Consider the following 15,158-nt stretch of genomic DNA (forward strand, 5'->3'; position numbering starts at 1 on the left):
CTGCTTACCTGTTGTCATGAGTTGTGGTTTTTATCCCCAGAGCTCGGCCATTTCATTTCAGCGCAGTTCATTCAGCTTCTCTCGCTGGCTTCGGTTCAATTTGCCCCGTTTACGCTATCTTCCATTACACGTTAAATGAAAATGCCAGATAACCGGGCGCACAGCACACTTGCCACCCACTTTGGCCCCCGGCCAACGCCCACCGCCCAGCGCCCACCGCCCCCTGACATTTTGGTTTGGGCCCTCCTCTCGGCCCAGCGATTCGATTTGTGCCAACTAATGAGCTCTTAATGCGCGTTTATTCTTACGCATAACGAGCTTGCCAAACGTAATTACGTCCCAGGGATGTGTGGGTGTGTATCTGTGTGTGTTCGGGTGGGGGGTCCTCATTGCTCTCTCTCCTGCCTGTCAGCTTGTGTGTGCCTGTGCGGGTGTGCTTGTATCTGTGAGAGGCTGCCATGTTGGCGCGCTGCTTAATTGAAGTGGAGCGACAGACGGACAAACTGTATCTCGGGTATCTCGGCTATATCCTTCCACCGACGGCGTCTGTGTATGTGTATCCACTTATCCTTTTCATTTACGCTACATCCGCAACGTTAACTCGCTGCTCACTGTCACTCCTCGACTTTTCTCGGCGCCCCCTCCCTCTTTTTGTTTTAAATTAATTTGCTTTTAATTTGCTTTATTATGTGGCAATTTCTCCGCCTTTCGCTGGATTTAATTAGTTTGCTTTTATCGTTAAGCAGTTAACTTTCCAATGAAGTGAGTGCCTGAAAGCGGAGTGAAATATGCATTTTTGGCCAAATTAAGCATACGCCAGGTGGGCCAAGGGTAACTAATAATAGGGTAATGGCTCAGGGTTTGCTACTGATGATCCTATCTTTTCACCCCTGCAGCTGTGATCGAACTGCTCTTAGCTGAGTGCCATTATCGGAGATGTAACCTCCAAAATCGAAATCATTTTGCGCATGCGTAAAGGCCTTAGAAAAGGAAGGGGATTCTGCTGCTGAGCTGAAGAACCAGTTTAGTGGGCTACTTTTTTTTGCTCATAATTGCCATTCCAATACTGGCTCTCTTTGCGGTGGGCGTGGCCTAAGCCAGTCGCTCTCTCCCTCTCTAGCCCGCTCTCTCTCCCAATGCATTTGTGTGCGTGAGCGCTTCGGCGCATTAAGCTCACCCATACAAAGGCAGAAGAGACACACCGACATGCCTTGTGGTAGACCATTGAAAAAGTGATGAAAATAACTCTCTGTCACTTTATTGGCGCTTAACGAGTTTGAGTTGATGAAGAATTTAATTTATGATGCTGCTCACACCATCAAGAAAAGCGAGCAGCCAGCGAGACAGAGATGGCAACAGAGAGGGAGAAAGAGAGAAAGTGAGAGAGGGGACGGGCAGGGAGCCGAAAAAACCGCAGAGCACAAGAGGCGGAGAAAAGGAGAGAGGGAAAAAAAGAAGAGGAATTAATGAACTCGTAACTGTCGCTTTTGCAAATTGGGCTCTGAGAGTGTGTGTTGGTTAGTGTATGGCAGGACCCGCACTGTGTGCAGGACCCGCACTCACACTATCCCAAACACACACACAGACAGGAGGAAACAGCAGCCGTCGCTGCCGGCAGACGTCAAGCTTTGATGATTTAATTTTCTGGTCTTCTAATTTAATTTTATTATAGAAATACACTCATGTGTGTGTGTGTGTGTGAGTGAGAGTCTGAGTGAGAGCCTTTTACTTGTCCATGTGTGCGTGTGTGCGCTCCACACCCTCACAGACACACATGCAAATTCGTTAATGGAAAATGGTGGCGTTTAATTGAAAAAGGAAGTGCGCCAAAGGGCTGAGCGACAGAGACAGGAGACGGGGGGAGAAGGACTCGGCAAGGACCGAGTTTTCCATCAAATTAATTTCATGTGTATGTCTCTCCCCCGCCCTCGCTCATCCAACGCTGCCATGTACATCTTGTTATTGTTCATTTTTTATGCCGTTTCTTTTTTTAGTGCGGTTACTGTTGCAATAACAATTTTCAATTAAATTTTATTTGTTGTCATTGCCAGGAGCAAAAACAGAAAAAAGGAAGAAGGCGAGAGAGCCTCCGTCCGTTCAGTTTGTTCACCCACAAAGTTAATTGAATTAAATATTCCAGCGAGATAATTACAAAATGGCGTTGATTAATCGTCAGCCGCCATATTGATTTTGCCAGCAACAATATTTAATGATTAACAATTAACATTGAACAGGGATTTTTGATGCAGACACTTGCCGGTCTGGCAGGCCACATCATCCTCTTTGTGCCTTAATAAAAGCAATTAAAATTCATTAGCTGCAAACACACACACACACACACTGCCACACCAGCAAGGACCCACACAATCACACACTAATGCCATCATGCGCTCGTTTTCTCAATTATTCATTCAATTTTGCCTGCCACAAAAGCAAGAGCCAAGGAAGCTAAGCCATCCCCCCGTCTAAAAGGACCTTCACGAGGCGTGCTCCATACATATTCATGCGGCTAAATGAAAACGGCAACACTTAAATGCAATTTGCCTCAATTTTACCAGCAGCCAACTCTCCTCATCAGCCCCCCCCCCCCCCCCCCCCTATTTCCCCGCCACACGAACGTCTTGGCTCAGAGCGTCTTAACGTCTTTTCATGGCACTTACGTCGTCATTCTATTCGTCTAATTTCATTTTCTTGCACAAACTGCTGTGTTGCTGTGGGAAAGTGGAAAAGCCGGTGAGTGGGAGGACGAAGGATGTCCTGGGTTCTTTGGCCAAACTGGCTTCGGTTTATTCAGCTACTGGAGGAGTTGGATCCTGGCTGGCTGCCTGCTTTATTCTAATTACATTCAATTAAACATGCTGATTGATATGTTTGTTCTGCTGCGACTGCTTCGATAGAGTTAACGATTTCCAAGGGGAAGTTGAGTAAATCGGGCCCGCAATTGTTTGGGCCTTGTTTGTGCTCTGGTTGTTATTCAAGGGATTGAGTTAGGAAGTTGGCTTTTAATTGGAAAAATCAATTAACACGATTGCTAGATTATAATTTTAATGTCTTGCATTTAGAAACACATTGTTTTAGGATGGAAAATATAAATATTCATGCCCTGAGACCACAAATTTTATGTGCTAATAAGTATGATTATAGATTTTTTCTGAATTTAATTTTACAACCATCTAGGTTTTCATAAAACTTGTAAAACATTATTTGCAAATTAGTCCTCTTTTTTTTAATACCAATATTTGTGCTTTGACAAAATGTTGCTTTTTTAAATCAATCTATTTTTTGCTTTCGAAAGCAGTATTTTATAAACGCTCTAATCGATATTGCTCTTAAATATTCATCTCATTTGCGTCTAATGTTTTCTAAAATTCCGCTTGTCTACTTTGACGGGTAAATAGATTTTTAAGCTAATTAATTGCATATTATTTGCATTTTAGTGTTTCATTTTCATCTAATTTAACATAAATAAGCGAGCCACTTTCCACAGGCATGTGACGTAATTATTGCCATTCCGCGAAAAATTGCATTAATTTTCTAACAAACATTTTCGCATTAATTGAACATTTTGTGTGCAATCAATTTGCATATCAAGCATTAATAAATGGAATTATCCGTTTTTAATTGCATTTCTCAGACAAAAGTTTTAGTTTTGGCCGAAAAACAAATTATTTTGTCCGACGACGTGGACATGGCGGCCAAAGCCCGGGCTGAAAACGAAAAGCGCGACCGAAAAATTAAGCTTTATTTGTGGAAATTGCAATTCAATTAAGTTTTCAAAACATGCAAATTGCGAATGGGCGCACAGCAAAAATATTGACAGAGCGCCGGGCAACAACAAAAGCGTACCGAAACTTGTTTGTATAATTTCATTAGCGTTGATTTGCAGCAAATGCAATTGCAGCAAAATTCACTTGGCCTGCCATTGATTAAACAAGTCGACGTTGGGGGCCCCGAAATCGAATTGGATGCGGGACTAGAGATCCGGGGAGGCCCCACCTCCCGAATAAAAACTAATTACGGGCCTTGGCCGAAACTGTCCATCTATGGTTAGGCGCCAACTGATAATTATAAGCCTGCAAACTGGAACTCTGATTGCCAAGCAGCAGCTGTAATGAGGGGAGGGGCGGGGACTCGAACAGGAGATGAGGGTGCGTCGCCGCAGGAGGCCCGCAAACCCAATCCCATGCCCAGGCCCATGCCCTATGCCATTCCCATTGCCAATCCCAATCTCAATACCAATGCCAATCCCAATCCCAGGGCGAACATGTCCGCAACAGTTTCCGCTGCACTAACGAAATTACAGACGCAGGCTCGCACGCACACACTCGCATCGCCGTGTCCTGCGGCGATTGTGCGCACAGGATGCGAAACAGGCTCAGGAACCCAGGAAGGCAGGAGCTCGGGACGCCGGTCCCTGCGTCGGCTAATGCTAATGCTAATGCTCTTTGAGCGACTAATTAGTGAATTACTATATAAGCACACTATTTGCCCAGCAAACGGCAACCCAAAGCAAATTGTGTGGAAGACTGTCCGGGATGTACGTCAGAAATGGAGCGGAAACCAGGACCAATTAGATCCTGCGAATGGAGTCCTAGCTGCCAGTCAAAGCGTGGTGCACAGGACCGGGTTGAATAATGCGATTTCAGTGTATGTTATGCTCTAGAAAATTTCATAATTGTTATTTTAGTATGAAACCTAATTTAGAATCAATGATATATATTTTTGTCAGTCTTTTTGAAGTATGCAGACATCTTTAAGGAGCATTTCTTAAGTAAGCCGTTTAGTAAATATCTGTATACCAGAGGACAATATTCCGATATTTCCAAGGTACTTTTACATAACTTTTGAACATTTACCAAAGAGGGACCGCCATTTAGACCCGCCATATAAACTCAGCTCTAATAATAATATTAAAATACACCATTTTATTTAATTTCGCTTACAAATACCTAATCATGCCTAAAACCCGGTGCGGAATCGATTAAGGTAGACCGTTCGATCCTCCAGCGGCTGAACAGGACGAGCATTGCGCGCGATCCTCGATCCATGGATGTCCTTCAGCTGGCGGAACTCATTCAGCTGGCGCTCGCTGATGGCCAAGGGCACGGGATGCATCAGCCACTCCGCCCCCCGATGACACGGGGGCTCGGTTAGCGATCCATTGTAGCTGTAGAACTTGTCGTAGAAGGCTGGCATCAGGTAGCTCAGCGGAAAGGGCGGTACTTCCACCACCTGACCCGCCTGCTGGACAGCAGCGAGGTGCTGCACCAGGACGTCGAGGAAGGGATTGTCATCGGAGAAGTCGAACATGTAGGAAATCATCAGGATGCCCTGGCTGGAGGAGCAGCCGCTGCCAACGGCATCTGTGTGGAGGCACTGCATCTCCAGCGGACTGTGGTGATGGTCCACGGTGTGCTCCGAGCCGGAAGAGTTGGTCCAGCTCCAGCGGAAGGAGATCTCGCGGAAGTCAAAGCGACCCAGCAGATCCCCCCCATCGATGGAGGGCGGTCGGCCGGGAAAAGCAGCTCGAAGGATCAGAGTGTGACCGTTGTTCTCCAGGCGGATGCCCAAGGGAATGTCATTATAATTTGACCAAATCAGAGGTGCATCGAAGTAGTTGAGCTCCACACAGTTCCGCTCTATATTGATGGGGCTCTGATTGTTGCCAGGGGCATTCCAGGTATGAGGACCCCGGTCCCAACCGTAGTTGTAGTTTTCCGGCGAACCGCGACGGGTGCAGTTCAACTCAGTGGGGGCTTCTTCCGGATGATCCTCACCAACTTCCTCAGATTCCTCTTGCGATCCCCCTTCACAGCTGTTAGCCATGGCGAACGCCGTGTGTACATTAAGCAGCACCAGTAGGGCCACGCAGAAGGCAAGGATCAGCTTGAGAAGATTGCTGTCCTGCAGACGCCAGGACAGATCCTCCAGCCAGCACCACAGGTACGTCAAAACACCACAGGACAGACATCCGTTCATCACTAAAACGGCAAAATAAACTCCGCTCAAGAAAACTTGAATAAGAATGTAAACTCAATTGGATGACAGCCAACTGCTGGCCTTCCTGGCTGAGCGGGAAAATTGAGAAAATTTCTAATTAAACCCGCTGAAAAGTTAATTATTTTGGAAAACAAATTGGGCGCTCAGCAATTTTGTGCGAAAACATTTGCAATTTGTTTGCATTTGTATTTTGCATAAATTAATTACGCACAAAACTCTCTTCGGCGGCGGAAATTGCTTGCACAAATATCCTGTGCCGCTCCTGCGTGGACCCTCCCGGCTCCTGCTCCCCCTCCCACTCGTCCTGCGCCCCCTTCAACCCTTCTATGTTGCATTTTGGGAAATTAATTAGTTTTGTGAGTACAAAATAGGCGAAATGAGCACTAGGTGCCAAACGGAAATTATTTCCAGCTCGCCAACAACTCCTTTTGAGCAGCGACAGGAACTGCAGTGGTAAAAAGGGATAAAAGGTGTAATACAATGAAAATAAAATGTATTTTATAAGGGACTTGTTTCATGTGTATTTATTTATTACTTATTAAAATGTTATATTTTTTTTAGTAAAATTACCTTTTTTGTACATTTTCATATGTTTAGATCAATCACTATATGACTTATCCCAATCAAAACAGAAACCTTTCCATTATAACAACTTTTCTCTGCTTGTATGCCCATGTTTGACTTATGGCCTATGAAATTTGAGACTTCTCGGCCATCTCTGATTAGCATAAAGTTATCAAAAGCCAGGAACGCCCACAGTTTTTGCGTAAGAGGGGTGGGTTCCCACTGCGATTCAATTATGACATTTTTCTGATCAATTCGTTTGGCTTTGATTTGATTTCATTTTCCTGCACTTGTGCAGGGCGTTGACGTCTGCCAAATGTTACAAATTGTCCGCGCCCCGACCTCTGAGGACCACCTCCTCGTCCTCTCATCTGTCGAACGTCCTGGTGGCACTCGCGTTCCGGGTATCCGTGGACATGAACGTGTCCTGGGGCAAGCGAGCTGCACGCAAATTGACGGGTAAGCATGTGGCATAAACGGAAACACTAACATCGTTAGGCGAGTCCTGCCAGAGGGTGCCAAAATAACAAAATACGAAAATAACGGAATAACAATCATAACCATTTTTGAGTTACCAGGCCCCGCGGCAGTTGTTTTCACTTCTGACCGAATGACTCGATTTTTATGGTCGCTTAGGGTTAATTGAGGCTGCGGACTCCACTCAGGGGTTGCTTGCTACGTAACATGGTGTTTGTTTTGGCTTGAGAGTTTTTATATCCGCTACAAGGACTCTATTTAGGTGGTCCGAATTCGTTTGATTGACTTCTTTGAATTACTGTGTTCTTAAGATTTGACTAAATTTAAAGGCATTTAAGATGAACAAATGATAAAATAACAAAAATTACTTTATGTCACAAGTCCTTAGAAAACATTCAATTAAAAAATCGCTTGAAAGGTAAAGAGTTTGGATTTTAAGTGATGTATCTTTAAGGCTTAGAAAAAACAAACAAGTCTTTCCAATTGACCAAGTTGTGTCCTTTACATAGCTGCTGAATAAACACTCGAACGACTGCATCTACAACTCTGTCGCCCACAAACATGCAAAGGAAATTTCCGCTTCCGCTTGCGAAACTTTGTTAAAGCGACGCGAAAACGGAGCCAAGGAAAAACGCATCACACAATCTCGCCGGCCTGCCCTGCAGGATAATGCAAACGAAATTGGTCTCACTTTGAATTCGATTGATTTGTCTGCAGCACGGCTCGTTAATATCCTCTTAAATCACTTAACCACATTTGCCGATTACGGCGAGGACAGAAGAAGAATGTCCTCGCCAGCCGAGCGCAGCGGGAGCCTTCGGTGTAAATTCGGTGTAAATTTTCACACATTATTCGGATGCCCGGACAAGGACGAGACAATTACTGGGCTCCGATAACATTGTCTAGTGGGATTTTCTCCACCTCGGCAGCCATCTCTCTTTTCCACACGGCACCCAGCACAGCTGATAATGTTAATATGCGCCGCAGGACATCAAACACGGCGCAGGCGAAGGGATCAGGACGAGGTATTGAGTGCACTCAACTTTGTTTGGCCAATCCGCTTAGGCCTTTGTATCTCAGCCCGCTCGGGAATCTGTTTTCGAGGGTCGGGATTATCGCTTGTTGTTCCGTGCGATTGTTAAATGAACAACGGTGTGAGAGTGTCTTCTCTTTCGAAAAGACCGCAAAAACATTCCTCAAGATCGTTTTGCGGCCATGTCGCCACTGTATTTTTCTCTCTCTCTCTCTATATATCTGCCTCCTTACAACTCTCTGCTCCTCAGCTGCCTGCGAATGCGATCCTGATCCTAATCGCAGCATGCGTCCTTTCACCATTCCTGCGTTGTTTTCACAGCCTCCGGCCACAGTTGCCCTCATTAGCAGCTTAGGGGCGTTGACGTGTTTTGCTCGCTGGCTGACAATGTTTGCTACTTGGCCGGCTGTGTAATGTCCTTGTTTTCGGCCTGAAAGACACTTCTTTCAAAGCGTGCACTTCCCTTCCGCCCTACTTGCCTTCCCGAGCGGAACAAGAGGTTCCTGCCACAGCGATCCATTAAATAATAGTATCATTGGCATTTGCAAGAACCGAAGAACGCCTTTAGAAAATAGAGGTATGGAACGCGGCCGGGGGTTGATTTTGAAACCATATCGTGTGATCGCTATCGGACGACAGCTAATTTATTCCGCTATCGATCGATCTATTGAACGGCTTGCCATATTGTAATTGATTCATTATGATTTGAACAGTTCTAAGAATAAAACAACTTAAGTCTATTACTAAATGGTATTAGGTTGACTTTCGAATTACAAAGAATAGGAAGTGAAGATGGGTTTTTAAAGGAAAATATTTTAACATGGAACAATACAGAATTCAACCACAAACTCACTGGGATATCCTTCGACTTAATAGGGGTACAATAACTAAAGTTATGGAATGGTTTATATGGGTTTTTGGTTCCCAGCCCGAAAGCCATTGGAATTACCGGAAAATCTGACATGAAAATTGATTAAAATTTAGACTTTCGTTTAAAATAAATATTTAGATGTAGAACATTAGAGAATTTAACCACAAACTCATAGAGGTATCCCACGTCTAAATCGGAGAATAACTGAAGTTATGGATTCGAGAATGACAGTTTTTTGTTCCCAGTTGATAGTCATTGGAATTACCGAAAAATCGGACATGAAAATGGGTTGAAATTTTGAACCTTGTTTTAGAGAAATATTTAAATGTATAACTTAAGAGAATTCCACCACAAACTCATAGAGGTATCCCACGTCTAAATCGGAGTCCAATAACTGGAGTTATGGATTCGAGAATGACAGTTTTTTGTTCCCAGTTGATAGTCATTGGAATTACCGAAAAATCGGACATGAAAATGGGTTGAAATTTTGAACCTTGTTTTAGAGAAATATTTAAATGTATAACTTAAGAGAATTCCACCACAAATTTATAGAGGAATCCCACGTCTAAATCGCAGTCCTATAACTGAAGTTATGTATTCGAGAATGTCGGTTTTTTGTTCCCAGTTGATAGTCATTGGAATTACCGAAAAATGGGACATGAAAATATGTTAAAATTTTGAACCTTGTTTTAGAGAAATATTTTAATGTAGAACTTCAGAGAATTCCACCACAAACTCATAGAGGTATCCCACGTCTAAATCGGAGTCCAATAACTGGAGTTATGGATTCGAGAATGACAGTTTTTTGTTCCCAGTTGATAGTCATTGGAATTACCGAAAAATCGGACATGAAAATGGGTTGAAATTTTGAACCTTGTTTTAGAGAAATATTTAAATGTATAACTTAAGAGAATTCCACCACAAACTCATAGAGGTATCCCACGTCTAAATCGGAGTCCAGTAACTGAAGTTATGGATTCGAGAATGACAGTTTTTTGTTCCCAGTTGATAGTCATTGGAATTACCAAAAAATCAGACATGAAAATATGTTAAAATTTTGAACCTCGTTTGAGAGAAATGTTTTAATGTAGAACTTCAGAGAATTCCACCACAAATTTATAGAGGAATCCCACGTCTAAATCGCAGTCCTATAACTGAAGTTATGTATTCGAGAATGTCGGTTTTTTGTTCCCAGTTGATAGTCATTGGAATTACCGAAAAATCGGACATGAAAATGGGTTGAAATTTTGAACCTTGTTTTAGAGAAATATTTAAATGTATAACTTAAGAGAATTCAACCACAAACTCATAGAGGTATCCCACGTCTAAATCGGAGTCCAGTAACTGAAGTTATGGATTCGAGAATGACAGTTTTTTGTTCCCAGTTGATAGTCATTGGAATTACCGAAAAATCGGACATGAAAATGGGTTGAAATTTTGAACCTCGTTTTAGAGAAATATTTAAATGCAGAACTTAAGAAAATTTCACCACAAACTCATAGAGGTATCCCACGTCTAAATCGGAGTCCAGTAACTGAAGTTATGGATTCGAGAATGCCAGTTTTTTGTTCCCAGTTGATAGTCATTGGAATTACCGAAAAATCGGACATGAAAATGGGTTAAAATTTTAAACCTCGGTTTAGATAAATATTTAAATGTAGAACATAAGATAATTCCACCACAAACTCATAGAGGTATCCCACGTCTAAATCGGAGTCCAATAACTGGAGTTATGGATTCGAGAATGACAGTTTTTTGTTCCCAGTTGAAAGTCATTGGAATTACCGAAAAATCGGACATGAAAATGGGTTGAAATTTTGAACCTTGTTTTAGAGAAATATTTAAATGTATAACTTAAGAGAATTCCACCACAAACTCATAGAGGTATCCCACGTCTAAATCGGAGTCCAGTAACTGAAGTTATGGATTCGAGAATGACAGTTTTTTGTTCCCAGTTGGTAGTCATTGGAATTACCGAAAAATCGGACATGAAAATGGGTTGAAATTTTGAACCTTGTTTTAGAGAAATATTTAAATGTATAACTTAAGAGAATTCCACCACAAACTCATAGAGGTATCCCACGTCTAAATCGGAGTCCAATAACTGGAGTTATGGATTCGAGAATGACAGTTTTTTGTTCCCAGTTGATAGTCATTGGAATTACCGAAAAATCGGACATAAAAATGGGTTGAAATTTTGAACCTCGTTTTAGAGAAATATTTAAATGCAGAACTTAAGAAAATTTCACCACAAACTCATAGAGGTATCCCACGTCTAAATCGGAGTCCAATAACTGGAGTTATGGATTCGAGAATGACAGTTTTTTGTTCCCAGTTGGTAGTCATTGGAATTACCGAAAAATCGGACATCAAAACGGGTTAAAATTTTGAACCTCGTTTGAGAGATATGTTTTAATGTAGAACTTCAGAGAATTCCACCACAAATTTATAGAGGTATCCCACGTCTAAATCGCAGTCCTATAACTGAAGTTATGTATTCGAGAATGTCGGTTTTTTGTTCCCAGTTGATAGTCATTGGAATTACCGAAAAATGGGACATGAAAATATGTTAAAATTTTGAACCTCGGTTTAGATAAATATTTAAATGTAGAACATAAGATAATTCCACCACAAACTCATAGAGGTATCCCACGTCTAAATCGGAGTCCAATAACTGATGTTATGGATTCGAGAATGACAGTTTTTTGTTCCCAGTTAATAGTCATTGGAATTACCGAAAAATCGGACATGAAAATGGGTTAAAATTTTGAACCTCGTTTTAGAAAAATATTTAAATGCAGAACTTAAGAAAATTTCACCACAAACTCATAGAGGTATCCCACGTCTAAATCGGAGTCCAATAACTGGAGTTATGGATTCGAGAATGACAGTTTTTTGTTCCCAGTTGGTAGTCATTGGAATTACCGAAAAATCGGACATGAAAATGGGTTAAAATTTTAAACCTCGGTTTGGATAAATATTTAAATGTAGAACATAAGAGAATTCCACCACAAACTCATAGAGGTATCCCACATCTAAATCGGAGTCCAATAACTGAAGTTATCTATTCGAGAATGTCGGTTTTTTGTTCCCAGTTGATAGTCATTGGAATTACCGAAAAATGGGTCATGAAAATATGTTAAAATTTTGAACCTCGTTTGAGAGAAATGTTTTAATGTAGAACTTCAGAGAATTCCACCACAAATTTATAGAGGTATCCAACGTCTAAATCGGAGTACATTAAATATTTCAACCACAAAGTCGTTAGGTAATTTTTCAGTTTTTCTTTAAATTGAAATAACAAATTGATATTGTTAATATTATTTTAATTCCTGTGAAACGCACTTTTTTTTCAGAAGCGCCCTCTACCGTACTCGACTGCAAGTGCTGGCCTGGTTTCCTCGGAATTCTCATAGATGGCGCCATGATGTCAAATGGCGCTGCATCGCGTGTAAAATTACAGTAAGTATAGTTATTGGATATACTTCTGAAGCTTTTCACGAGAAAAAATGGTAAAAGCTCATTCTGTTACAGATGGCGTTAAAATTTGAATAAGGAGATGTTAAAGGACCTATATTCTTGATCAGCATCACTAGAGCATTAGGGTTGGAATGAGCCTACTCTTTCTGTGCTACATCAATCTTGAACGATTTTAGTAACTCAAATAAAACGTTTTTTTTTTATGTTGAAAAATTAAAGAAAAAATAAAAAGAATAAAGCTATAGTTTTCTTGTTTTGATCATACTCTCTTTTATAAAGTAACATTGTTATAGGATTTAGGAGAATTTCTATTATGATTGGATAAAATCAAACGAATATACAAATCACCCGAGCGTAGGATGGTATTTCAGCTGCAATGGCTTGCCAAAGTAAACTTACTTTCCTTTCCTTGAAAGGACTTTCTTTTACTTATATTTTAAAAAACTATTTTTTTATGCAGAAACTTAAGCGAAGAATTGATTCTTCTTCTGAAAAGCGGCTTGTCCTGTGATTTCATTAGCAACAAAACTAAAATATTTAGTTTGTTTAGTTTAGTTTTATTTTATTCTAGCGAAGTTGTATGATTTTTGGCCTTTTAGTTTTAGATATTTTGGGCATTTTTCACACAACTGGTATCTGCTCGGAAGCTGGCTTATAATGGCAAAACAAAAAACAAAGAAAGTGCCCGAAACCGACAAATGCTAAGCAAGAATAATGCGTTACACGAAACTGCACTAAGCTCAACATTTTGGGTTTAACGCTGCTCAGAGTTTTTTCTTATTTATCTATCTTTTATGCGCCTCCTTGCAGTGCGAATCGAGTGAAAGGCGGCGACAGAAGGACGTTTCGGAGGAGCCAACTTTGAACTCCGCTGGCTTTTTGTCAGTCAAGGAGGCCAGAGGCGAAGCCTTTTTGGCCTAGACAAATTACCCCCGAGTCCTCCGGCGGAGTCATCAGTCAGAGCCGAGGAACAGTAAAAATCTCTTTGGGTCCCGGGAACACATATAGCCCCGCAGAGGAGAAGGGGGTGGCGACAAAAAATGGACTCCATCCTGTACGAGGATATGCCCATGCTAATTAGCAATGTCCTGGGGGACAGCCAACTGGACCTGGGCCAATTAAATGCTTAAGCTGACTTTCGGGTTCGAGCTCGTCATAAATTTTGACTGATTATGCGTATTCGTCTTTGTCGTTGCCCTTTCGCAAGGACCCGGACCCCAAGCCCCAAGGACCCCATCCCGTCCCTCGACACAAGTAGTCGTGACAACTGAAGAAATTTCTGCGGCTACAAAACCCAACCTCCCAAGTGTCCGACGCAATTCATCATTCAATTAAATTGACCGCAAAGAGCCGCATTTCACATCGCTCAGTTCGTCGACATTGCCTTGGGTTAAGTTTTTAAAGTTGCCCAAAGTCGAATCCTTTAATGCGCTGCCAGCGCTGGCTCCAATCGATTATCCTTTCAATAAAATGCCGCGGCCCGAAAAAACCAACTTTTACCCCTCGAACTGCCTTCCCTTTCCGCAAATTTCGGGGATATCTTTGAGGTTGATTTATGCGCTGGCTTAAAAGCGAATTGTTGTGAGCTGCTAACTGGAAATCTGTTTGACTGCACGTACTTGTTGGTCCTCCACTCTCGCACACACATCCCTGACCTCCCAAAAAAACCCCCCTTTCCGGGCTTAAACGATTGCCAAACAAAGTCAAAGAAGCGTCGTGTATGCCGGAGCAAATCCTTTGCATTTGAGCTGCGTTCCTCGGAAGCCTTCTTGGTATGCCGGTCGAGGCATCTCAAGGATTTCGCCGCTGTTCTAGTCACAGTCACTATCTGCTCCTCGGATTGCGCCAAAGTGATTTACGACCTGCTCATGCCGCGCATTCAAAATTCGCTCTAATTGGGACTCCTTAGAAGATTAGTCCTTGGCAAATACTGTGAAATGCAACTACTCTGCGCAACACCAACATCTGTTATTTCCATACATTTATTTTTCTTTTTCAGCCGCTGCTGTTGTGTATTCCAAAACGCCTTTGATTAATTAACATGCTCCAAGTTTTTATATTTGCTTTGTGGAAAAAGAGAAAAATGATGACAAAGCTCTAATAAGTGAAGCCAACACTGAATTGAGATGTTATCACGATTTATTCGGCTTGTTTATTTTATAATACACTAACCGAAAAATTCCGTTTTAAGGTTTATGGCTTGACCATTTTCTTTATTTACAAACTTTAAGTCTGCAAAACAATTTTAGATTGTTAATTTTTTAACACAAAAAAAGGTATGTTTGAAATTTATATAAGACAGTAATATGAGAAAGATAACAACTTATAAGTGTAGTTTTTTAGAATAGTTTGATATTATTTTGTTTTTTATTTTAAAATTTTTTAATTACATTTTCGATTACATTTACTAAGCTCATTTTAAATAATACTAGTAATAATAAATTTATTTTGATAACTAAAAACACAAAAATGTTTTTTTTCTTTTAGTATACGATTTCAGCATACATTTTTAAAATAGAATTATATTAATTTTCAACAAGATTAGAACTGTTTAAAATGCATATTTTCATCTAGTAAATAGTTAATAGATATTTAATTGCTATATTTGAGTTAGTTCATGAAATCCTTTTTTTTTATTTTTTACACTTTGTAGATGTCACATTCGTCATCCAAATGACATGTGTACTTTGTACAAAGAAAACGAAATTTATGATTCCACAAATGCTGTGTGCT

At 41.3% G+C, this 15,158-nt stretch overlaps 1 protein-coding gene across 1 annotated transcript; it reads right to left on the bottom strand.

Moving 5' to 3' along the window:
- Positions 1-4,902: 4,902 nt before the first annotated feature.
- Positions 4,903-6,064, bottom strand: LOC108022305 (carbonic anhydrase 7). Its single transcript, XM_017091165.3, has one exon. The coding sequence runs from the start codon at positions 5,977-5,979 to the stop codon at positions 4,960-4,962; it is 1,020 nt and encodes a 339-aa protein (XP_016946654.1). The 5' UTR covers positions 5,980-6,064; the 3' UTR covers positions 4,903-4,959.
- Positions 6,065-15,158: the final 9,094 nt, after the last annotated feature.

The sequence above is a fragment of the Drosophila biarmipes genome, chromosome 2R (genome assembly GCF_025231255.1).
Source record: "Drosophila biarmipes strain raj3 chromosome 2R, RU_DBia_V1.1, whole genome shotgun sequence".
NCBI classification, from domain to species: Eukaryota; Metazoa; Arthropoda; class Insecta; order Diptera; family Drosophilidae; genus Drosophila; species Drosophila biarmipes.

Bases quoted from the DNA above. Each gene is read 5' to 3' on its own strand.
- LOC108022305 (XM_017091165.3), bottom strand. From the start codon at position 5,979: ATGAACGGATGTCTGTCCTGTGGTGTTTTGACGTACCTGTGGTGCTGG.